The sequence below is a fragment of the Haemaphysalis longicornis genome, unplaced genomic scaffold (assembly GCF_048455015.1).
Source record: "Haemaphysalis longicornis isolate Haplotype H1 unplaced genomic scaffold, Haemaphysalis longicornis Haplotype H1 scaffold_14, whole genome shotgun sequence".
NCBI classification, from domain to species: Eukaryota; Metazoa; Arthropoda; class Arachnida; order Ixodida; family Ixodidae; genus Haemaphysalis; species Haemaphysalis longicornis.
In genome coordinates, this window is record NW_027526245.1 from 728,761 (window position 1) to 755,795 (window position 27,035).

Genomic DNA, 27,035 nt, shown 5'->3' on the forward strand with positions numbered 1-27,035 from the left:
TGACTTTTCGACGGTCGTCGGTTCGCTCACGGACCTTCTTGGAAAGAACTGAGCTTTTTGTTTCCGTGGCTTGTAATCAGAAGTCGTCACTGCCTTGGTTTTCCTGCTAACATCAGCTTCTCTTTTGAGACACTTTGACCCGTCGGCCGTATGACAAGTCTGCACAAACGTCAGTGGCCATGGCATACGTGCTGTTTTGCCTCATCACCAACAAGGGTTGAGGGTGTGTGGTCACATACGCGAGTTTTTTGCGGTCCATAGGAGGATAATACTTTAACATTATTTGCGCGTGCCTGGGTTGGGTACAGGAAGTTGACAAATGCTGCCCACACCTTTATAGGATGCATTTCTGTGCTGCGCCAGCACACCGCCAACTGGGCTTCTTCGCCTTATTAAATAACCCGATATGACGACTGGGCCGCAGAACCTAGAACCTCTGCTGGTATACTTTGTCCGTGACCTGCAAGTTTGGCCGTTTACACAAAGATATTGCCCCATTGTGAGCGGGTCAACCCAAATGATCTCTCGGCGCCTGACTGTGATATTCGCCTTCCCGCCATATAGGTTTCCTGCGGATGCAGTATAAGTAAGGACACGAGTGTTCGTTGCGAGCCATTATTGACCGTTTTGTCTATTATATGTCCAGCTCCTAGCAACGCATTGTTTGATCTTGTATGATGTCCTGTACGGCCGCAACTTTCGCTCTGACATCCCTGTGTTGCTACTCGGCATCCCCGAACATATGGAGCCATCAGGGCTACACCAGCTTAATGATATGTAACCGCATAGACTCGCATAAACTCGTTGTTTTGCATGATACTTGGTATATGGCCGTGTAAATAGTGTCACTAGTGGCAGCCGAGTTGTAAGATGTCCGGTGAACAATGTACTGCACAAAGACATTTTTTGGGACTTCAGCACAAAAAAAAACACCTAATATTCTAAGAAATCTTGGCAAGGTATATGTGACATCTTGCCGCCCCAGAAATTGCAAGCCTCCCATATTACCGCTCCACAAGCAATTTATTCACCGGTGAAATGTTTACTGGTGGACCATATGGCGCCCCAGAACGTATGTTTTGTTTAGGCCCAACAAATATATCCCAGATTGAGGAATATAAGTAGTAAACAATTAGAATGTCTTTTAGGAAAGGGTAGCTATCATAGCTTAAGATTAAACAGCACATGGCTACTGACAGCCTACGTTTCACCTGTACCGTACTTTTCGGCAGAACGCTTGCAATCCCAGAACTAGATAGGAAGGCAAATATAGACTGAGGCCCACACTGCCACCAATATAATTTATCCTAACTCAAAATTTTGAATATCCCGCCAGTTTGCTAATGCAACTGACTATGTGAGCAATAGTATTTGACTAATACACTGTGATTTAAATATGCACTCCGCAGAGAGCTGGAAGATTTATTCTGATACATCATACAAATATTTTTATACATTTTAATCCAGGTTCATGGTTTTTGAACAGCTTTAGGATGTTTAACGAACAATATACCTTCAAAGTTTGTTATTCTCTGCGTCGTAACCCCGCTATGTGGTGTAAATATGGTGAATTCTCACTCGCAGCTACCCGGCGCTGCATTAAGGGAAGTTACCGTTTACGTGTGGACAAACCTGTCCGAGAGCAATAAGATTACTTATTATCCACAAACGTTCCCTAAAAAAAGACTGAGGCTGGTACAATAGACAATGACAACCACTGTAATGCATTTTATCGGTAGTGGTAGTAGAAATAAAACTTTGTCCCTACACGTCCGCTAAATAGTGAAACTGTAAATCCCGTACTCACGGTCTGGTATGCAGCTATGCGTTAAACTGAAAATAATTTACTTGCGAGTACATTTATCTCTTACTGAAACTAGGTCACGTAAAAATGCGTAGAAACGAGGTTGTGGTGATTAAAAACAAAGCTACAATCGTTGGCATTTGTTTTTTCGTAATGCCCTTTCGTAATACCGTATTACTCAGGTCATTGCCCGGCTCACCTCTACTACCTATAGGCCCAATATTTTAACGTGGGTTCTTGAATAGAAAGATTACACCATATTTACGCTATAAATATAAATTACATGTTGATTAGCCTTAAAAATTGAAGGCAACGACTGTGTGGAATGCGATACCGCGTATACGGTAAATGTATCTTTGATCTGTTCTGTGCGTGGTGTACCTAATACTTTAAATACGCATGTGGTTATGTGCCGCCTTCGCAATGGTTCACACCACCCATAGCATAGAGATACCATTGTTAGAGAAAAGAGGACCCCAATTATACTCTCGTTCTATTTCTTGTAATGGGGCTTTAGTATTCCTTTAACATCAAGCGAAAGAACGCTAAAAACTATCGTGCACTTACCTGAGCGCTCTGATTTGTGTGCACGCGAACATCAAAATGCAGGGCGGTGAAAAGGGACTTCATTCGCTGGGAATCTTTTTCAGAGCCTTCCCTTCGCCTTGTGGACCCCAAAAAATCAACGTTGTTGATGATGATACACAGTCCCCTTGGTTTGCGCTGCATTGGGTACACCTAAAGAAAGCAAACAAAAACTGATTACGTGCTTAGTGTAGCCATGGCAAACACAAAGACAAACACAAACCAATGACCTAACGTCATGTCTGTGAACGTAAACATCATCTTGCGCAAGTACATCCCAGAATTCACATCATGTTTTTTAAATGCGCATACTGCATCGGATGCCTTTTCCACGGTAGTTTCAAGCGTTTGGCGCGAAAACTCGGTGTCTTTTGACCATGTTGTCGTTCAGAGTTATTTTTGTTAGTTACTAGAAGCAACGTGCGTTGGGATTTTATTTGTATCTTTATGCCATGTTTGTACTTTTCATACCATAGCTAGAGAGTAGGTCGTAATTTTTTTCGTGTAAATATAATTTTCTCGTGTGTTTCAGTTGTCCACCAGCACCACATAAACGCTTTTGTTAGCGTTTCGAGCATCCTGGTCTATCTATGCATGATATCTGTCGTAGCCCGCCATCAAAGGCTCAAGTTACACTCTTGAATACCCATGAAATGTGTAACCAATGTAACAGCCCTACCAAACGTGCCTAATAAGAGTACTGCCGCGTATGTTTCTGGGATAAAATCTCCTTATGTAATAGCTAAACGGCAAACGCGAGCGAAACTTTCCAGGGAACGTGCGTTGAGCTAAGTGTTCGTTATACACGCTTTACCCGGGCCGGACCAACGAATGAGTTGTCTCGTCTGCCGGGGTCCTAAATTCCGGAAGACTGCCATAAGACAAAGAGCGTTTACATGAATAAAAGTTCTGTAAACGATTTTATACATATATTGTACTTGTTGTTAAAAAAGTGAAGAAGAGACAGAAAACTAGAAAATATTTCACTCATTACCGTCAGCGCAACCTTGTGGTTTGTTGCTCTATGGCAACCTTTGTTTGCGGCGTACGCGTAGGTGGTTTATTGTCACTCTCTGGTTGTGCTCCCCTTTAAGCCTTCATGTTATCATCCGCATTTTCTGATATTTGTTTCTCCAAGATTATACTACGGCGATTGGCTGTGCAATGAATAAAAGCAATGCGACGACCACTGGTCGTCAGTCGCCATCCCGACCGTCTTTTTCTGGACTTGGATGCGGCACCGATTACAGTGTATAACATTGAAAACCAAGTGAAGTGTTTACATAGTTTCTGATGTGAAAGAGGGGGCACTGTACGTACTTTTTCGGAAGATTTAGGCCAGATATCGTCGCCGATATCACCGCAGCGAGGATGTATTTCACCATTTAGCAGCCAGCAGCCAAGTTGTCATTCTAGGAGCCCGAGTTCAATTGGCATAAAGGCGCCTAAATAAGCATGTTTGAAGAATGTAAACACTGAAGTACTGTTTAGTAGGTTGTGTTTCCGCTGCAGTTTCGGAGGCGCGAAATTAGAAGCGCTGAAATTTGGGCTACTACTTCAAGGCATGACCCTTTGCCTTATCTTCTATTAAGCAGGGGCTAAGCTTGGCAGTCTGAATTTTAAAGCCGCAACACTAAAGTGCTGGAGAATAGCAAATCTAAAATCATGTTCACCGTGTAGCCGAGATGGTTGCGGCGTTAAATTTATCCATACCCAGAACTTCCGTTTCACCAATAAACCTCTGACCAAGATGCCTACCTCAGGTCCAAGTACTGGTTTCACAGCCTGGATGACTTCAATCTTCTCGCTCAGGGGGTTCGAGGTGCTTCTGGAGCCTGCGGAATAGGCTAAGATGCGTTCAAATTGCCACCATATATTTTTCCATAATAAAGGTAACCATGTAAATAATGATTTATTATAACATGAGGTTAATAACACTATGGCAAATTTTCTGCGGCGCAATGTATTAGAAATAAGAGCCCCGTAGACAACTGAAGTTTATAAAAATTGTTTAGAGCGCGTTTTTTCAATAAACGAATCCGCGAAAGCAGGCACCTATGGTAACTGCATCCTAGCCCAAAAAAGGTTTTTGTTTTTGGTGTCTGCGCGTTCGCACTGACCTTGTTTGCATTACTCATAAATTGGAAGTGAAGCACGTCTTCCGGTGGGAGAAAAACTTGTTTACTCATGGTGTAACATTCCGGGATATTTAAAATGGTGTGAAGCTCAGACTACGGTATATCTCGGTAATCGACCATATGACCAGTTTGGCAGCAGTCGGGTTGCATGACATTGTGACAAACTGCCGTACGCACTAATGTCACCTTTTCCAGAAGCTCTTCGCAGTGCCGTTGAACGATTTGATGTTACCGGACTCAAATTCGCTCCTGCAAGCTACAACTAAGATGTTTGCGGAAATTTTTGATACCTATTGCAATTCTGCACATAATTGCAAAATTCGTAGGAAGGGATATTTGAAAAAAATCACGCCTATTTTTTATTTATACTTATTTCTCAAAAAAATATTTCATGTTCAAATGTTTTGCTGACAATACGTTATGGTGCTTGTTTCTCTTCATGTGATGGTCTCTATTTGAACCTCCCATTACCACAGGTTTACGTGCAAAATTATTTATAGAAGTTATAATTTTACCCAATATAAAATAAGGTGGCTACACGTCAAACAATTATAAAAAACCGCAACATTTCGTGCTATTGTTTTCAGTTTTGTCAATATTGGGTGGTTTTATGGAACGTATGCGGATTTTTATTTTTTATCCACATGTGTAACTATCCTTAAACGGCCAACAAGATGTCTTTCATGAAAAAACCACAACTGTCTGGCTTTGCGAATTACCTTGCCCATATGGGTTGCCACATAAATTTTTTGAACTCGGAAAAGGCACACAGGTAATGCTTTTAATGATCGGTTGAATGAGATATACAAAAGCACTAATCGAAAACAGGGCGTTCTTCTTAAGCTGAGCAACATTTTCGAGCCAGGACACTGAAAAAATAAAATAGCTCGTTTTTATTTATTCCACCGAAAGCTCTTATTGTTTGTCCTCTCGGTCATATTTTGGGTTATTTTGTTTAGTTCATGCACTTTACTGCAGACCTAAACATTTTGTATTTTTCGCAAAAACAGAAAATACTGGTGCCTCCCGATACCGTATCCGGGACTGCATAGCGAGTGGCGCCAAGTTATTTGGCTTTTCAACGTTATTTTCTGAACATGATGATGATGATGGTTGGATGTTTATGGCGCAAAGCCAACTGGGGCAAAGAGCGCCAAAACAATAGTCATATATGAGGGGTGAAACCTTAAACACTACAAAAAGTCTGCAAAAACAAAAGTAAAATCACAAAACGACAATGAGCATGGCTGGTGTATAGGGCCAGGGAGTGATCACGCGTGGTATGAAATGAGGTCGAAAAATTGAACTTTTAAATATTTAAAAACGCACTTGATAGAAAACATGGGATCGTCAGAGAGTGAAAACGCTGGGTGAAGTGGGACGTGTAGTCCGTATAGCTGTGTGAAGTGTTTGCGTCGTGTTGTGTGATGTGCGTTGCATTGAATGAGTATGTGAACTACAGATAGGGTCTCTCCACACCTGCCACACTGGGGTCTTAAAGACCCCGTGAGGAGATACGAGTGTGTGACATGTGTGTGCCCTATCCGTAGCCTAGCAAGGGCAACCTCTGTGTATCTGTAGCGTGTGTCTCTGGTGTATGGTCCCAAGCGTGGTTTTATAACGTGTAACTTGTTATCTGTTTGTTCACTCCAGTGTTTGCCATCTGTTGTGAAGTTGGTGTCTTATGTGTGGCTTCATGTTTGTGTATGGCACTGTTGATATGTCTATTGTATTCAAGAGTGTAGCTGCAGTGGCCATTCGATTAGCGGTTTCGTTCCCGGCAATTCCAGAGTGCCCTGGAACCCAACCGACAGTTATTTGAAAGTTTGATGCATATGCAGACATGATAGCCTTAAAAACATGATTGATGACAAAGTTTTTAGAATGCTTTCCAGATGCAAGTGCTTGTACAACGCTAAGAGAGTCCGTGTACACGATGGATTTTAGGATTTCGTGTTGGACTATGTGATTTATTACCAATTAAATACCGAATGCTTCCGCTGTGAATATACTACTACAAAGGTTCATTGTTTTACTGACGTTAAAGTTTGGCCCATGCGCAGCACAAGCCACAGCAGTTGCAGTCTTGGACGCATCACTGTAAAACTCTTCAAAGCGGTACTTATGCTGTACAAACAAGAAATGCTGCAGAATCACAACCCTTGGTGACCTGTTCTTGCTAAACTGCATAAAAGACAGGCCACATGACACAGGGCGGAGATGCCATGGTGGAATTGAATCAATGATGGGCGTCTTGTGAATGCCTGAAAACGACACTTCTTGCTGAGAGGCTTCTTCTCGCACTCTTAGAGAATACGGCATGGAGATTGATGGACGATTTAAAAAGAGTTGCTGTGAGGATGCATCATTAATGGTCGGAGTAAATAGATGATTAGTCATAGACATGATTTTTGAGGCATATAAAACGTCCATGTACACCCTCTGGTGATCTAGGGACCATTTATTGCATTCTACATAGAGACTTTGGACAGGGCTAGTGCGAAAAGCACCGCATGCGAGGCGTAGTCCTAAATGCAGCACCGGGTCCAGCATTTTTAGTGCCGTTTTTGTTGCGCTCCCATATACAACACTGCCGTAGTCCAAGCGGGATCCCACTAGGGCGCTATAAACCCGCAGAAGGAGTTGCCTGTCTGCACCATACGACTGGTGGGAGAGAAGTTTGAGAATATTCATAGTTTTTAGGCATTTTTGCTTAACATTTTTCGAGTGTGGGGCAAATGTTAGCTTGTTATCGAATATTATGCCTAAAAACTTGTGCTCCTTTTTAACAGGAATTGAAACGCCATTCACAGTAATATCTCGGTCCGGATAGATCCCGCGCTTTTTGGAGAACACAACACTATAATTTTTTTCCTGGATTGAGTTCAAAACCATTGTTGTCTGCCGAGCTGGCAAGTTTTTTAACACCAAGCTGGACCTGACGTTCACAGATTGACATACTAGAATATTTAAAAGATATCTGTACGTCGTCTACATACATAGTGTAAGAAATGGTACGTGGCAATGCCTTCCCAAGAGACTTCATTTTAATAATAAAAAAATGGTACGGCTTAGAACTGTTTTTTTCTGAACAGAACGTCTCATGATCTCGAAGGTTTATTATGTACATACAACCTGTGACAAGAACCAGGATACAACGATTTTTTTTTTGTTCCCACGATGTCAAGGGGCGTTGCAAAATTTCAGAAGGATAGTATGAATTGGGCTCAGCGAATGTACGTGGCGTGCATGAACAAAATCAAGTGGGCTTTTTTATAAATTTTAGGCTTTCAACATGGCTTTTGCGAACTGGAGGGGCAAAAAATGACGTCGAGAAACCATGAAATCTTCTATAACAAGCTGGCGAATGCAGGGTATTGCAGCAACAACGTAAGCCCATCTTTAGCCCCACAGCTGTGCATAATGATTCGTGTTTTGCAAGCTGTTCAGCAGTCTCACTCAGCAATGCTATGTCGTCCGCAAATCTCCAATGGCTCACGTATTCCCCATTTTGCCTTAATGAGATGTTTTTTGAGTGAACCTATCTCAACACCCCTCTATATATGGTGGGAATACTGCGGGCGAGATTTTATCTCCCGGTCCTGCTCCCTAACGAATAGGGAATTTCCCGCTTTGCTTGTGCAGGGTTATCGTTTCCGTGCAGTATTTGTATGCCTTCTATAAGTATTATGTAGGTATCTTCTATTCCCATGTCTTTTAGTCCTCCTAGCTAGGCTGCGGTCAGTTCGAAATAAAACGCATTCTTATAGTCTATAAATGCCGTGTAAAGGGGTTTAGTGTATTCAGCAGATTTTTCTACCCCTTGATTGACATCATGAATGTGAGCCATAGTTGAGTACCGTTCCCTATACCAAATTTGCTCTCTAGGTTGTTGGAAATTCTCACTGTCACCTATGCGGCTACCTATAACTTCGGTAAAATGCTTGTACACAACATAGAGTAGGCTGATAGGTCCGTAATTCTGGAGGATCTTATCTAACTTCTCATGAATAAAATATTGTTGGCATTTTTGAGGCTGGGGGAAATTTTTCCGCCTTCGAGCATTACAAAAATAGTACCGCGAGTTCTTCCAGAACACTATCTCCTCTCTGCTTCAAGAGATGTACGGTTGAGCCCTCGTAACCTGTAGCTTTTCTTCTGTTCATGACAATGATGGCGTTTCTTACCCCCTCTTTAGTTTGTGGTGGCACAAATCGCACGTTAAGATTGTACTACCCTATATGTACCCTGGAGTAACGTCGCTGGCACACAACCTGGTGTAGACTGGTTCTGATATAGTTGCGGTCTTGTCCAAGTTGAGCATCATGTTGTCTTACTTGTCTCTGAGTGCGTACATCTTGTCATTGCCGTCAGCCAGCTTTTTCGTAGTTTCTTTCAAGCTTCCCCGAATATGCAGTGTTTCCTCACTGACTTTTAAAATATATGAGTGAATGTCGTTTGTCGTACATCTGTAAATACGTTTCAACAGATGAGGTTGTTCAATCTCATCTGCCATACACGACACTTTCAGGTTCTTACAATTGGCAATAACTTCCTTCATATTTTGGCTAGTTTTCACTTTTGTCCTTACGTGTGGCTTCTCCCACAGGTTCTTCTGATTACCGATTGCCGATATTAGGTTCGCAGTTACCCTGCCTATGGTAACCTCGTTGTGTTCGTCTAGAAACGCGAATTTGTTTTGAAGACCTATTTCGATTCCTTCGATATGACTCTGACTGAGTACATGTGAGGTTGCATAGTTTTCACGAGATTTCTCATTCCTCTTTTGAGATTCAGACTTAGTTTGCACCTAACCATCTGGGGATCGCTGCTCCGAATCTCACTTAACGCCTCCACGTCTTGCACAATACGTGTGATGTCTCGTAAAATGAAGCCTATTTCGTTTTCTGTAGTACCATCTGTAACTTTACTATGGCTGTTATCTATTCTTTTGTTTGTAAAAGAATGTGTTAATCAGCCTCACTGTATTTCTTGCCGCCAATCCCACCAGTACATCTCCTCGACTGTTGCGATAGTCTGTTACGAAGATTCCCACCGACGTCTGTTCTATTTGCTTGTTACCGACCTTTTCGCTAACTTCTTCCTTCTCAATCTCGAATGCCTTCTAAATTGCTTACACGACATACACGAAGAAGCTGTCTATGGCTTCATCATCGTAGGGGGTTGTTGGTGCATGGCACTGTACTATGTTTACCAGTACCGCTTGTTTAGCTTGATCACGAGAGCCAAGAATCTTTTGCTAATGCTGAAAACTCCTCTACATTTTGTGCTATTTATCAGTGTATCAAAATTCCCCCCTGTGTTCTTTCTTCTCTTTGGGTCCTCTGTGGCACAGAATATGCCCGCTAGTGAGCTCCATCAAGCTTTCTCCGGTCCTTCTAACTTCACGTAACCCAATATCCCACCAAATGTCCGGGGCTCCTCTGTAGTAAAGCTAAGCTTTCCTCGATAGACAGTGGGCGTGCGTAGAACGTTGCCAGGGTCAAGTTCCAATGGCGGCCTGTCCGGACCCAGAGGTTTTTAGCACCCTCTGCTGTAGCGCTGGCCTGACCGCCACGTGTACAGGTGCTCTAGAGCTGCTGGGGACTTAGGGCCGAGAGTTGAGTTAATCGTTCATAGGAGCTGGAGGCCATCTACTACACCAGGGTGACCAGGTCCTTCTGTGGTGATGGACGGCTGGTTTGGCTCTAAGAGCTTTCATAGCAAGGTTGAATTTTCTAGTGTACGTATCTATTATTATGGGTACTTCCGGTGCAGGCAGCACTCCATACTTGCGTGGCTACGGCACAGAGACAGAAGCTGGGGCCACATATTTGTTTATATGCTATTGACTGACCTACGGATGCCACACTTGATTACCTAGAAAATTTTCAACTGCACATGAAAAAACGAGCGCATGAAAATAGTAATCGCTGGCGACTTTAATTCGCCAGGTTATGGTTTATGGCACCTCAGGGCGGGTGCACATAGCAGCCAGCACGTAAACTCTTTTTTTGATATCATGCTCACACATGACATCGAGCAGCTCGTTCATTAGCCAAGTCGTGTGAAATGCGATTCCCGTTCTGTGTTAGAACTGTATTTTTTCCTCGCGCATTCGTCGAATACGTCGTATCAGTTGAGCAAGTACTTTCTGACCACCAGCTTGTGAGCACTAGCACACCCTCTGTACCCTCTCACAAAAATAAAAAAATCGGAAATACGTGCATTTAAAGACTACACTCGGGCTAATGACGCGTGTATAATGAATTTTTTCGAATCCTGTCTTCAGGAATTCAGTGATAGTGACAGTGACGTTTGCTCTTTTTGGAACCGCTTCTAGACAATTTGTCATTTCTGTATAGCTAAATGTATTCCCGAGAAACCAAAAAGGTTTGCAAAGTCACGCCGTGTATGACGCATTAAATCATTCACTTGAAGCGCAAAATCAAAAGACTAAAAAAGCAGCGGTCGCCTACAGGACTGATTAGAAACCTTCAGAACAGTCTTCAAAACGCCATAGAATGCGCCAGAAATTACTACTTTATTACTTCACTGCCAAGCTTTCTCAAAGCTGATCCCAGCAAGTTTTGAAACTGCTTAATCGAGAAAAAAAGGCCAGTTTCTCAAATAATCCCCGATGGAACAACCATTACTGTTAAGAGAGGCATCGCTCAGCACTTCAACAAACACTTCACGCTGTATTTTCTTCCGCCGCTACACGTGTGACTAACGATGCAATATTCAATCCGTATGATGTAGATTTTATTTCCTACACTGGTGTTTCATCTTTGCTGCTCGACTTGAAAACCAAAACTTCCTGTGGTCCCGATAATATCCCAACTGTGTTTCTGCGTCGTTATGCTGAAATTCTCGAGAAATTTTTAGTTGCTGTTTTCCGCGCTACCTTGCGATCAGCCCAATTACCGGAAGACCGGAGGATGGTGCGGGTGGTGCCTATACTTAAAAAGGGAGTCCGTCTATCTATTGAAAATTGTCGCCCAATTTTCTTAACTACGTCGTGCTGTAACGTGATAGAACATATTATATACCAGTGCATAATGAATATTTACAAGAATACTCATTCTTAAAAATAATTAAGCACGGGTTCAGAAAAAGCTACACTACCATTACGCAACTAATTACGATTACACATTGTCTTGCTTCCGCTATAGATAAAAGGCTAAGTTGCTGTCATTTTCTTATTTTTACAAAGCCTTTGACATGGTACCTCGCAATAAACTAATTCTAAAACTTAGAAAAACTGGTGTCCCTGAAATTTTTGTCTGTTTGATTTCAGCTACTTGACCAACCGCAAACAATTTGTTGAAGTGGCGGACAGCACTCGGGTTGTCTTCCAGTCACTTCTGGAGTACCACAAGGAAGTGTATTAGGTCCCATGCTTTCTCTCTTGTACATCAATGACATTGTTGATGTAGCTAACCCTGGTGTTCAGATGCGACGCTTCGTGGATGATTGTATCTTGTATAAAAAATGTTAATTCGGCAACTGATGAAGACGACCTGAACAATAGCCTCGAAAACTTTCTGAAATGGTGTGATGAATGGGCATGACTCTTATAGCTAACAAGTGTGTTTACTGTGTGTAAAAATAACACTCAAGAATGCGTACAAACTAGGTTCTTTGCCGCTGGAAGAGGTGAATAACTATAGGTATTCAGGCGGGAGACTAGCAAATTACTTTTCCTGGAACCTTCACATCAACAACGTTTATTCTTATGCCTTCCGAAAGCTTGTTATCTAAAACACAAGCTTAAAAGTGCCCCGTATAGCGTTAAACCTGTAGCTTACGTAGCATTAATAATACCTAAGCTCGAATACGCATGCATCTTTTGTGATCCGTACACAGAAGTTTAGATTGATAACCTTGAGCGAATTCAAGAGTAACAAACAAAGAGTAACAAATTTTTCCGAACTGACTCACCCACCGAACTAATAAAAATTACCTACCGTCCTTTACTCAAAATTCGAAGATAGCCATTCAAACTTCATTTTCTTTTCTTGCTCGTAGGTAACAAATTAGCACTCGACCCTTCACTGTTTGTATCGTCATAAACAAGTGTTACCCGGCACCGCCAACCCCACGAGCTTATTCCTTACTTTAAACAAACTAACCTTTTCAAGATTTCTTTCTTTTTCAACGGACCATCAGGGAGTGGGATGACCTAGTCACTACAAATGTGATGTCGTAAAGCGGTGTATTACTGTTGAAATGTGTTCACTTGTATCGCCCACCCTGCTTGGACCTAGTGTCTGCAGTATGTCATAAAAAATATTAAATACATAAAAAGGGAGAGAAATGCAGATAAGCTTCGCGGGGACGACGTTGCCGCGCACGCCTGCAGTATTATTGAGCCAGCGTTTCTTGTTTAGCTTTTTTACTAGCGGTTCTGAAGGAATAAGCTGAGGCGCTAGCTGTGTAATGAGATATCCACTGACGTCTGGCCGTTGTAAAAGCGAACCAGTGGCGTGCTCAAACGTATAGCTACCATAAATGGCCAGTTTCAAGCTCAGATAACCAGAAGGGCCACTGAAGGTACATTAGCATCCTTTTTCGCCATTTGAACATTATTCTGGCAAAAAGTGTTTATAGGAACGACAGTGGCCTTTCGGCAGGTATAAACGGAGGTCAGACAGCCCTCTGCTCTCATAGGTTTCGAAGCCTTGGGGACGCAACAGGGGTACAGAAATTCTATTTATGTTTTTTTTTTCATAAAATCTGATTACATATCTTGGTAGCTATTTTCCGGGTAGTCTCAGAAAGTGGTTGTACCTGATCTTGCACCCAGTGGTTGTCGAGTAATTCAAATTTTAGTAACCTTCTCGGGGTCACCCCGAGCCCTGTTCGTGATCCTAGCTCTGTCTGGGCACGGCAGTTGCAAAATAGCGCTGAACGTCTTTAGTGATTTTTCAGCTTTGTAACGTAGTGTTTGCTGCTCCGACAGGTCTTTTTCATCCATTCGAACAACCTTTAACCCATTTTCGCCGAATCATATTCCTATTTATTTCAAAATTTACCCCGGCGGCTCGGCCGGGTAGGCTCGTCGTTACTGCAGGTTCATAACCACTCATATAGATTAGAGCTGTCATTAGTACGCCTTAGCTTGTTGTTAAGTACTAGTCCGATGTAGGGGAAGCGTTTTGTAACCTTTTTTTGTATTTAAAGGTCCCATGGGGTTGATTACTTGCTGTTTCTGTAGTTTGCACCCGCGATTATCTCGATTATGGCTAGAGTGACTGTGGTCCGCTTACATTTAGACTTTTGGCTGTAAAGTAACCAAACTTCCCCTAGCGAGCTGGTTGAACATGTCAAAGTATTGAAACAGCAGCACTGATATGCGAGTATGGCTTTTAAAATGACATCTTGTTGTGGAAGTTAGCTAGGTTCGGTTGGCTTGTCTGTGACTCAACGCGCATGGTAATTCCGCGCGTACAAATAGGAAACGTTGATATCTCTGAGACTATTCGTGCTAGGAGGTTCATAATTGGTCGAACGGTGCTTTAGAACTCACTGAACGAGCCGTGATAGATAAGTGAACGAGGTATTTTTAACTGGTTCTGTGGCCCCCTCTTTCTTGAAGTGGCCGAAGAACGTGCTAAAAAGGTTTGAGCAACTACTCGCCCTCCGCTACTCTTGGAGCTTCACTGAAAAGACAGTGCAAACACGTACATTGTACGTACTTTATTGAACGTGCGTTCATTGCTCTTCGGGGGGCTAACCACGGCACCAAGCAGAAAACTTGGCCGAGTCTCCAAGCGTAACCCAGCATAAACTAAGCCGAATCAAAAATACGCTGTGGGGCCATCAGATTTGCTGTGTGCCCAGTATTCCCTCCATTAGGGCAAAGCGGCCTCAGTTTTTTTTCTGTGGCGTGACATCCTATTGAAACGGAACTGGATATAGATGCTTGGAACTGTCGCGCAAAAAACATTTTTTCTGAGGTGCTGCACCTGCGAACCACAACGTCCTGTCTGGTTCACTCCGTTAAGTGGGCACGCATAATTTTTTGTAGCCGAGCACCGATTTTATTCGCCGGCTTTACACTCGTAAAGAACCAAAGAGGGAATTTTACGCTACGGGACGTCGTGCTACAAGCTGCACTATTCTTTGGAGAATAGCACCGTCAAAGATTTGCAAAAAACGACAAAAGTACCGCAGCAAGCGTGGCTTATAACTGTTGTCTTGTTTAGTTCTGTCTAGACAAGTATATCGACGTGTGTGGGTTATATTACCGTTTTGTAGATCGGGTAGCTTAGAAGCATAATTGTCAGTGGCCTTTTTTAACCAAACGAGAATTCGTTCAAGTTAGAGCCAGAAATAATTAGTTAAAAAAACACAAAATATAGCTTATTTTCGTGCAAGATCTATTGAGCAAGAACAATTTTTGGCTATGCTCATTAAAACAATGCCACGGACTATAAATTAGGCATGCTTTGTTAACACAAACTGACTCTGCTGCGGTTAGACAATTGGGCCATACAGTAAAAGGAGAGGATGGAAATGAGGGCAACGGGGATCATTTTTACGTTTGCTTGTATAATTAGGGGGCTGTACGGCCGGCCGCCAGAAACTGGCCAGAAGGGCGATGCTGATAAAAAACGCAATCTTCAAACGCAGCGTATGCATGAGGGCGTACTTCTAAGGCACCGACACATAAGCGCAGCTTGTAGACGTTCCGCAGTGCGCAGTAATTGGGGGAATAAATGTCGTTAAATGTAACGCCACCTATACTTTTTCTAACATTCTGAATTAGAGCTGCTAAATGGGTTTATTCGTAAATAGTCCTTCAGATGGGAGCTCTCCTCAGAAGGAGGCAAAAAGTTAGTATTTAAGGGAATCTCCAAGTCGTTTCGCGGTACCCTTGAGGTTGTTAATGCTTGTCTCATAGTTTCAAGAACAGAAATCTTTGCGACAGCCCTGCTTCTGTGATTGAGGAAGAAACAACAATATTATTAAAAAGTGAAAGGTTGCACGAACATCTTCAACCATGCACAGACAAAGTAATTTAGGGACAGCACCAAAACAGACATGGTTGTCTGTGTTGGCCGTAAAATTGGTAGTGCGTTTTTACTGCGTCAGGGTAAAGGAAAACATTCAACACGATGTCATAAACAATAGTATGGGGACTTTAGTTTCCCAGAAATGTTTAAATATATTGAGTAACGAGTCAGCCTGGAGTGTCTAAACTGGCAGTACTTGTTGGAAAAGACGTTGTGTGATTAGGCCATATTTTAGGTTACATTACCATATCTGGTATGTTACGAAACCAAGCACGTGTAGAGGTATAAGAATATAACTACCTTGGAGAGGGGCTAGTGCTGACCCCAGTAACGAGAGGGAAATCCGGCGCAGTATAGCTATGGCTTTGGCCGCACTCGGCTAGCACTCCCATATAATGAAAAGTAAGCTACCTTGCTCGCTCAAAAAAAAACATACAACTACTGCCCAATCCCTCTATTTGCATGCAGAACTGGAACGTGGCGCTTTACTACACAACCAGAAAGATAACATAGGTAGGATAAATGGGCGATGGAACGAATAAACTTAGTCGCAGTACCCAGCGACAAGAAACAAGCAACCTGGTTCAGAGAACAAACTATAGTACGTGAGATCAGAGTTCAAATAAAGAAATAGAAATGGACTTGGGCTGGCCATGTAGAAGGCGAAACCGACAGCTGGCAGACAGTTAGGATAACAGAGTGGATACCAAGAGGTGGGTCTAGGTAAATGGGAAGGCCACTAATCTGATGTAGGGATGAATAAAATAATTCGGGGGTAAACTATGGACATGGGCCGCGCTGGACAGGAGCGGTTGGAGGTCAATGAGAGAGGCCATCCTCCTGCAGTGATCCTGAGTAGGCTTCTTGTTATGATGCTAACCAATATCAACAAAAACCAAACTGAATAAGAGAACGTCACCACATTTTGTTTAAAGTTGCACAAATAATTAGCAACTGTTGTGAATAGGCTATTTACAGTATCTAAGCAAGCATATGTTAGGCGTGCAACAATTTCCCGACAAGGGTCAACTCGTTTCCTTCGCTGATATCAAAGCGCTTGGGGTGCGTGTTCTTATAGAATATGAAATAAAATTCGCAAAAACTTGTGATAGTGTCGGCTCCATAAAATGGAGTTGCTGGCGATCCCGTGTGCTTGCTGGTCGGAGCGGCGTGGGCACTTCGATAAAAGCCAGCGACTTCTGTTTTTCTGTGAAATGGAACAAGGTTTAGCTACCCTTTTTTAAGCAATAATTATTAACTGTACTTCTACAAAGAAGTTTTAATTCTGGGGTACAACGTCACGCCTATTTCGTACGGCTGCTGTTCTCTGTACTATCACTCACTTGTTTATATTCTGCTCATAACGGACTGCATTATTGAGTTCGCGGGGTCATTATCAATGTTCCGTCTTTTACCCAAAGCACTGAACAATTTATGCGCCAGACACGTTTTGTAAATGTGATAAAAAGGACGAGGACGTCAAACTGCCGATGGAGCAGTAGAAAACTAACCAGTAAACACGGGTAGTTATCTGTATACCTGTGACCGCCGCTGTGGTCGGGGTGATCGGTAAATTTGTAAGCGCAGTTTCTCCCCCCCCCCCAGAAAAGCAATCACATCACCTAAGAATTCTTGTGTAGAGTGCTTTGCTTCCACAAAACTGCAAAACGCAATGAAATAGGGGCTAATTCTAGGTAAAATATTTTGTTTTGCTCACTGCAAAAAAACGTGACGCTTAGAATATCGCCACTCCCCTGCTCAGGCAATTATTTGTGTGAGAACGACCAACGAACAACGTAACAACGGAATTTACGAGCAACGGAACAGCGATCATATCTTAGGCGCTGTGCAACCACCGCTGCTTCGTGCGCACAACATTTTGTCGGTTTCTAATAGGGTGAATTTAGGTCACCGGTAAAAAGCGCAAAGCCTCATGGGTACATTGTCGGCTCCGGCGGAGCCCCGCTGCTTCCGGTTCGAGAGCTCTCCTGGCCTCCCGCAGGCCGGCGGCTTTCACGAGCGTGCGTGCGTCATGTTGTTTATCTGTTTCCACTGAAAAAAAAAATGCTCGCGCATCCCGCATTCAATGAATAACAACGATCAATCTCACTGGGGGCTTTTCTGTTATGTAAGCACTCTGTCACAAATAAACAACATTCACACACGCACGTGAAAGCCGCTGGACTACAGGAGGGAAGGAGAAATCTCGAACCGGAAGTGGCGGTAGAACACGACGTACCCATGAGCCATTGCGCTTTTTACCGGTTACCTGTCCCTTTACGTCATAGCAAATAAATGCTTTAGCGGTAGGCTGCCTATAGAAATTATTACTGCTAACCAGATTCTACTTCACAGCTGCACTGGTTTAGCTATGCACAAGAATATTGTACTTCATAAAGCTCAAACTATTGCGGTCAACAAGCTGTGCATTTTTCTGCTGCGTACGAATGGGGCTGTTTGCTTCACTTGACAAAAAGTGCTCTAAATATTTATTCTGTCAAAAATAGCTTACATGCTTATCTTCAGTCAATTTGAGTTCATTGCGTTTGTTTTTATCACATGTTTTGTTTGCTTTTTTTAGTATAATTGTGCAATCTCATTTTTGTAATAGATATTTTGTCTGATTCTTCATGATACTGTAACCACTGTTTGTTAAAACATTCACTTGTTGATGATTGCAATATAGGAGGTCCCCCTACAGTCTTTGACATCAGCACCTCCTCCTGTATATACCTGTTGTAAGTTGTTTCTTTGTGATGAATAAAGCACCATCGAATCGAATCGAATCGATCGTGCTCTTTGTTGCACCCTTTCATGTTTACTACTTTTACTGCTGCTTGATAATGTTTGCGCACGCCAGATCTTAAGCATTCTTTACGACTACTCAGCACAGCTGAAAACGTATGTTTTTCGCTCCAGGGACAGTAGGACAGTCGATTCTGTTAAAAAAAAACAACGTTCTGTGCGCGTTGCACCACCGTGAAAAAATAGGAAAGCGATGACCCGCCAAAAAAAATTGCTATTTGCGAATTTTCCCGCCAAAGTTATCGTAAGTATACCATGTAGTGCTGCCTGCATTACGTAGCCACTATTGAAAGCAGAAACAAATCGGTTAAAGTTTTACTTACTTGCAGGCACCACGCGCGATATAAATATTCCACAGGTGAGACAGCGCTTCATGCGCCAGCCACATTCTTCGCAGTACAAGCGGTGTCCACATGGTTTAAAATACACGTCAGCTGGCGCTTCAAAGCAGAACTTGCATTTATCGCTGTCAACATTCCTGAAAAAAATCGACCACTGTTGTTTCAGTATACTTCAGTTAGCAGTGAGTAGCGTCCTTGTACTGGCTTGCTTCAAAAGTTCGAAATTGTATCGAAGTAGAAAAGTCATCGTTCAATTGACCTAAGCCTACCGTAACATTTACTCATGGTGTCCACCAGAAACTTTCAAATAGGAATACAGTTTGAACAATGGTTTCCACTGAAAACACACTGACCAGTGTAATGATTTAGTTAGATACCTCTGTTGGTTGATATTATTTACAAGCTCCGTCTGTATTTGGAAAAAATGCAGTTGGTGTGGTATTTAAATATTTGTAAAATCGAGTTAGAATGGATTGTGTGGGGTCAATTAAACTTAAACCATCGCAAAAAAACTTTAAATATTTACATACGAATGGGTTTTCTTTTTTTGCGTGCAGTTATTGAAAAACAAACAGCTTGCCAATTGCATGCCAAGCAATTATTTGCCTTATTTTAATAGATTGTGCAACTTCCCATGGAGTTCTGAAGCTGGAGGTTTTTCAATGCGAAAATGTATTGAAAGAGTAGGCAAATGTGACTTCGAACTTTGATGAATAGCGCCTAAATAGAAACAGCGCACAAAAAAGTCTAGTAATCTGAAACGAAACACAAAATATATCTGCTCGTAACAATGCTTCTTAACTCCTAAAGCAAAATAGGCACTTCTCAGCTAAGATTGTTACCTAGTACGAAAGGTTACGTACTGCGGGCCAGTTTGTTAAAGTGCAGGTACCACTAAAATGGAAAGAAACAATGCGGGGCGAGATGATTCGTGAAGCAGACAATAGCGATATTAACTGTATGAAGAACGCTTTTATGCATACGTATATTTGCCTTAAGACTTGTATAGTACAGAGCACCTTATCGTAAGTATTATTTACCATAGCACATGCGGTTCAAAACTGGAGACTTACATTCGTTCAAAACTAAAGTACCCCAGAAGCTCCGCCGCGCGGCCTTCATAACCATAGACCAGGTCAAATGGAGTTTTTCCTGCCTTGTTAAGGCAACGAGTGTCAGCTCCACATCGTGCAAGGAAGCATGGCAACAGAAGTGTGTCGCAGGCTTCGGTGTGAAGAAATGCCTCCAGTTTCTTCTTTACCTGTGCGGCACACGCAGTGAAATGTCACTTAAAAAGGAAGAAACATCAGAAATACATACTGTTCACCCTGTTGAAGACGTTAAAGTGAACACAACATATTGGGGGGCGGCCCGCAGAGTGTTGAGATTTCCGATGTTATGTATTCATCACATTATATATATGTATATATTATATATGCATAATATATATTGTATATATAATATACATTACATATAACTTATATCTTATAGTTATATCATATTATTGTCTCGTGCTGCATAAGAAACACTGCATAAACTCCAATAGGAATTCTGAACTTTCTGCTGAACGCAGATGTTTGCCTCCCCACGACAGGCGCTTACACGAGCGGAGCACCTCTCACCTGAAGTACACCCTGCCATTATGATGCTTTCATATCTTTGTTTCTGCTGACCCTATACAAAGCAGGCCTACTATATGACCGTTGGGAATTGCTACCTTGCGGCGGCTGACCCATTGACTAGTAGTCTACGCTCACTCGTTGCTCTACTTCTTCGTTAATCCACCAATCCTTACGCCACCCTGGATGTCATAAATTGAAATATATGTGAACGTAATAATTGTCCCATTAAGCTAAAAAAGAGGCATCTGGTCTCCCTGTCACGCTCCTTCACGTTAATGACGATCTGGTGATGTATCCATAATATGTATCATAAGGGTTGTGTTTAAGCACCTGAAGAGGAATTGAGGAATGACACTACGGAGGAGCTGGGATGACAGTCCTCGCCTGCAGGTTTAAGTTATAGTGTTCTTAGATGAAGACGGCGAATAACTTCACTGCCATGTATACGCGAGGGCACACAGTGATGTGGGTACAATTTATATAGCCTAAAAACTACGAAGCGACGCAAACACTCACAGAGCTGAATAGGCTAAGGTGCAGTGCCGCTGTGCATTGCACTAGGCAGCGATCATGCCGTACCCCTTAACTAAAGACCCACACAGTCCTTCAATTGAACACTACTGTGGTCTTCCAAAAGTAGTGAGAGATGCTTATGTGTCCTGGATTTTAGTAAAAGGTTTTCTTGGGCGAGTTGGTGCATTATTACGGAAAGAAGGTGTAGCGCAATTTAATATTTTTATACTTAGTAATTAAAATTTTTTGTTTATTTTTATTTTTTTTTATTTGTTTGTTCATTTGAAAAGGGCACCAACACCACTTGGCCTTCTAGAATGGTGTCCTATAAAAGTGCAAAAGGACAGACTAAACTCAAAATGAAATATAGCTACTAGTTGTGCAGTACAGTGAATCAAGAATTTCAGTGTAGCGGCACGCACGTGCGGCGCATAGACAAGTACACGCACACACACAGACACACACACGCACGTACATACACAGAAATTGCCCATCTAAGACGCGAGCATCGCACTCGGGTACATCGGCCTATACAAATACAGGGTTCGAGACAACGTACAGGCATCTGCATACAACCACATCCTAGAACAACGAGTTTGAGATGCCTGCTATGCTGTTTTATATTGGGGGCGACAGAAAACGTGGAATCCAGCATGTAAAGATACCTGGATGTGTATGCACAACACCTACGTGGCCGCGTATTCGCCGGCACATACTGAAGAAATCTGCGTCGTACTTGGTCACGTCACAGTATTACGAACTCAATTCTTTTTAAAGAGGCTTACGCGCGACATGAACGCCTCGTATTCAGCAGAAACATTCTGCGGCGTACTATTCCTCCGTGATGAGGCTTCCTTCTGTGCACCGACTCGGTATAATAATGTGTTTCAATTTGTTGGCGCTACGGATTTATAATGGCTCGGTGTCTTGCAGCTGTGCCGACTCAGGGTTGCTTTTGCTTCAGCATAGTAAAAAGCACGAAGAAAGCACGTTCTCTTTGATCCAGAACTTTTTGTTGAGCCGAAACATGTCACTTATAATTTAATATAATTTACTTATCCTCTATATAGATACCGAACCTGTTTGCACTCCAGCAAGGAGGAACGCAATCGTACCAAAATACCTGGCGCTACTACTAGTTCGCAAGCCTATACTTCAGAAGAACCTGCAGATTTATTAGGACATTTAGGAGATTGCATTATGGCGGCATACTGCATATATTAAAAAAACTGAGCCGGTGCATTTTTCGTGCAAAATACGAAATATTGCTAAGCACTGAAACGAGGTTGCTTCGTTAAGTGCCGCACGGATTTTGGATTCGAGATATTTACGCTAAAATGGTAATTCTGAATATTAGAAGCGGGTTTTACTCGACCTACTTACATTAACTAAATATGGGTAAAATAGTCTCAATTCCAGCACCATATTCTTGGATGTTTCTGCTTGAGGTACTGAAATCAGCGGTGTAAATATTTTCATTAGAACAGCGTGGAACTAGACCACTTATTGTAAACAAAAGACAAAAAAAAATAACACGATCTTCCCGTAGGGGAACCCTGAGTAGAGTGCGAAGCAGCCATGGAGTCGACAGAAATTCCCATTAGTTTTGAGTTAGTCCTTTCCGTTGACGTTCAGCTTCGTGTGCCTTCGTTGTATCAGTACCTTCTTCACGTAGTTTGAATGAGTGAAGGGCATCGGGCGCGTTCGTAGCGCATCTTCCCGTTTCGATTTGTAGCGCAGTGGGAAGAGCGCCACGTACCTCCCGTTGCGGCCAGAGAGTCGTGGGATCGAAGCCCAGCGCCACCTAACTATTTCTTTTTATAGTGGACTGCGCTGACGTCAGCCCAAACGCCGACGGGGCCGAAGAGACGCGCATGCGCACTGAAGTGCGGACGGCGGACAACGACAAAGACAACGAGAAAGGGAGGGACATAGGCTCGAGCATGAAATGCTTCGCATCTAAAACGGGCAATGCGTGGAAGAAAGAAGCCGGCACGCTGAACACTTGCCGTGGACTTTCCAACCTTTTGTGCGAAATACATCAGCATGAAACTTTTACTTACCGCTGTTAGCGCAAGACTGGTTGGTATATCCTTAAGCTTGTCTGGCAGGTCATGCACCTCCATCAAGCTTATGTGCAGAGCGGTGTTTCCGTGTCGGTCCTTCTTGTTTATGCTCGCTCCAGCTAGCAGCAGCGACTCCACGATACTCCAATGGCCTTCCTTGGCGGCAAGCAAAAGTGCGGTCTCCTCGTGCTTATTAAGAAGATCCACCATACAGGCTTGCTGCATGTGAAAAAAACGGCTGTAAAATATTCTGCCCTTGCGACTTATCTCAGAAAATAAAGAAACAACTCCTGTAAAAGCGTAGAAAATCATCGGTGAAGAGACGTTTTGCGATACCATACAAACTCCTAAAATGAAAGGCATACTCCAACCTTCATTTGAGCAGCATTTGTTTATTTATAATCCCACAGAAACCTTTAAAGCTTGCAAAATAAAAAGAACTCCAATTATGGCTGTGTGCATTGCGAGCTATGAATGCCTACGTTATTGGACCAGGGACCATGGCTGCAGTGCTTTGATATTAACAATAAACTATAGCCCCCAAGTTCATTTTTAATTTTGACAGCGGGGTTCCAGTTGCATAATTACACCATGACAACGAAAATTAAAAAAAAAAAAACTTACGATGTTCAGTTACCAAAGTCTTCTACATGAATATGCAGATTGTGTGCACCTGTGTTTTGGAAAGTTCTGTTTTCAGGACATTTTAGGGGCAGAGTCCCTTAGGAGATCGCGCTGTCAGTGCCTCCTTTCGGCGTCCTCTCTGGCAGTCACATTATTAAAACTCTTGGACACTCTTTTTCGAAACTCTCACGATAGCACGCTTATTGCTTTAAAGACGCGAGATCTTACAGGAAATTTAAACAATTTTATTCCTTATCGGTTTTTCTCCGTTGGCAAAAACGCCGTGGCGCCAAGAATACATTTATACACTGCGTTCTTCGCCCCTCCTCAGGCTTCATGTTAGTGCAAGTTTCCTGGGATCATTTAAAACTATATTGGCAAGCATAACATGATAACTATACGTAAAATCAAAAACTATGATTCACTGGGACGTGTCCTTTCCCGGTACTGCTGTCCCGAATAGAACATATTTGCATTATAAAAATGGCCACTGGCTCAACTACGTTTAATTGAGAGAGTAATGCATTTGTTTGGAAATATAATAATACAACTATATGTAAAATGAAACAACATCATCCACAGGGACGCCTCCTTCCCGCATATTGGTGCCCCGAATTTTTATTGAAAGGGTTCGGTCCTGCAGAGCCAAATTGACATGTATTCTACAAGACTCAGGAGTGTTGGGTCAGGTGAGAGATGGAATATTTATTATTTACTTATTTATCTACAGATAGTGCTTTCTCAATACACGAGAAATAGCAGGAGTGGGAGCATCAGGAAAAGAAAAGAGCATACATTAGGCTACACCACATAAATATACGAAGCATTTAAAACATATTACAAAATATGGTTAGGCAGTTCTTGCAAAAATAGTTCAGTTGGTTTTTCGCGCAGGCAACCATCTAGGTTGTTCCAAATCTCAACAACGGCTTGGAAAAAGAAATACTTCCTTGGACCAAGTGAAGAACGTTTCGTCGCCCAAAAGAGAGCTGCATTGAGTTCGTGTACGTAAAAGGGATTGTCGCTGGCGGGGCAAGCTGAAGGCAAGGCTTAGGCGCGGGTATTTTGGTGGCATGTGGGAGTTACTGATCTTTAACACAGTACTTGAAATAACTCAATCGCTTCTCTCAATATTAGACTTGCTATGATAGCGTTACAAATGGGTGCAACTGCAAACGTTGTTCCTTATTCACTTTACCGCACCAAATGCACTATGAAGGATTGTGAACGTGCCGTTTTGATAAAACATTTGGCGGTCGCTGCCTGCTCAGTTTTGGGAGAGGCTATGTCTATGGGTTCTGCGATGCTGTCATGCGTATTTCATTTTTTTAGTGCCTGCGAAGGGCTCTTGATGTTTGAACTATTATTCTTCACGCTTCGGTGTAAGTTGGTAGATCAAGCGGCAAGCCCTGCCGTTTGTGCAAATGAACTCTTCAGTGGAGTTAAAGCTTTCCAATCTCTCTCTCTCTCTCTCTCTCTCTCTCTCTCTCTCTCTCTCTCTCTCTCTCTCTCTTTCTCTCTCTCTCTTTCTTTCTTTTACGTACACACATCTTCATTAGTAGAGGGTAAAGGATGGTGTTGTAATACCTTTGTGTGAGTAAATGTTTCTATGTAATGGCTTCACAAAAATTAAATACTGTCTAACCCACTTATAACGATCCAGATAAAACAATCCATCGACTATAATGACCATATTTTGGTACACTTACGAGTTTCCTTTGCCACGCACTCAAACTGCGTCAAGATATACCGAACGTTTTTAAAGCGCCCTACTTGTACAACAAGTCCTTCCGACAATGTATTGGTAAAAATATGGCGCACAGAAATTGACACTAAAAATCAAAATATTCCCTAAACCATGAGACACGCGGTGTGCTCGTGCGTGTACCGCTTCACTTTTATCGCCACGAAGATATCCCAGATCGGCGAGCACCAGCCGCCGGTTCAGGACACCGCAAAATAGGTCACTCACTTTCCAGGCATGACTCCAGAGCCACAATGGCAGTGACAAAGAAAAAAAAAAGGATTGAGCATGAAGACTTTGGGTCGGCTGGCGGCAACTACCGAAGCCTGGCGGTCAATTAGCTATAGCATAGCATAGCACATAAAATTCAGATTTCGGCACATATTTCACCTGACGTGTTCAAAGTAAAACAAACCTATTTTGTCCGGCAGTGATGGAGTTTCTTTAGATATCATTATTTTTATTATGTTGATTATCAGCCCTAAAGTACACGCCGCGGTAAAGGAAAATACATGTGAATAATTCAGAATCTTAAGCATATGCACGCGGCAAAGCATTAACATTATCCGCCACATCAACATTATCCACATCGATTGCCACTAAGCGTTGCTGTCGCCGGTGTCGATCTTCACGCCGCTCGAGTATCAGGGAAACGCGCGGCCACCCGCAGGAAAAAGTGCCAGTGGTTATTAAATTGCCACCCAGAGATCACGATTGGCCGGCACTGCGTTTGCACAATTATTGATAATAAATCGTAATCACATTCAAACTTTCGGGCGAACATTCAAACTTTCTCCGGGCGAAGCGACGCAGATCCCGATACCCTGATCATGGCGCGGCTGATAGCAATCGACGCCATTACGACGAGTGGAGATTTTGAAGACGCCCGAAAAAATTTCTTCGCGGGCATTGGACGGGTAGCGGCAGGTTCGATGAAAAGAGAGTTTAGTTTGCTCTTAAGCAAGCAGCGCAAGCCCCTTCATAAAGTGAAAAACAAGTTGTCACCGAAGAAGTTTATCAATATGCTCGCTAATTAGCGCGCTTTTTAAAGCCCCAGTACATGTACCTTGAACTACAGATATAACGATATAACGAACACTTTTCGGGGCACTTTCGATTTTATTATACGTGGGTTTTGCTGTATGATGCAACGACTGACAGCTTCAATTTTGAGAAAACAGCGCAAGGAAGTAACTCTATTGCTGGTGGGGCTCAGCCCTAGCGAGTGCCCTTAGATTCCGAAGGTGCACGAGATAAGCTTGAGCGCTTGCGGGTCTCACGAGCTGTAGCTAGGGTAATGATCTCCCGGTAACCTCCAGCCACGTAGCGGGAGGGCTGGGTAAACACAGCGGGGTAAAATGGGTATTCACACATGCTGTGTTTTGAGGTATCTCAATTGCCAGTTTTTGGGATGTTCATGTGAGGATTTTATACGAGATATATGTGGTGAAGCACTTTTCAGGTACGGAGGAACGGGTTATTAACTGACACCTTAATCTGTCTAGTGGTAGAGCAGATACGCTAAAAAGAAGATAGTTCTATGTAGTGTAGGCGGTAATGTGCGGTAACGTCATAAAAGTAAACTAGGGTTTGCGGGCATTTCGTGCTCCTTGCTACGATACGTCTGTGTATGGCGCTCGCTAAATGAGTCCTCTAGCAGCAGGGTGAGCCGCTCTCTCATCGTCCAAATCTGCGGGGTTCCAGTGCAGGGTTATCGTTTCGTTTAGAGGAGGCTAATATGAGAGAATTCGGCAAGCGGAGAAGGAAATGTT

At 42.8% G+C, this 27,035-nt stretch overlaps 1 protein-coding gene across 3 annotated transcripts in view; it reads right to left on the reverse strand.

The window, feature by feature from the left end:
- Positions 1–27,035, reverse strand: part of LOC144165139 (uncharacterized) — a 249,251-nt gene that overhangs the window by 18,637 nt on the left and 203,579 nt on the right. For all 3 annotated transcript variants that reach the window (XM_077695243.1, XM_077695241.1, XM_077695242.1), the window contains 5 exons: positions 22,893–23,114; positions 19,768–19,955; positions 18,677–18,831; positions 4,148–4,224; positions 2,372–2,542 (listed from right to left, as the gene is read on the reverse strand). In XM_077695243.1, coding sequence (XP_077551369.1) covers positions 2,372–2,542; positions 4,148–4,224; positions 18,677–18,831; positions 19,768–19,955; positions 22,893–23,114 — 813 coding nt within the window. The remainder of the gene's footprint in view (positions 1–2,371; positions 2,543–4,147; positions 4,225–18,676; positions 18,832–19,767; positions 19,956–22,892; positions 23,115–27,035) is intronic.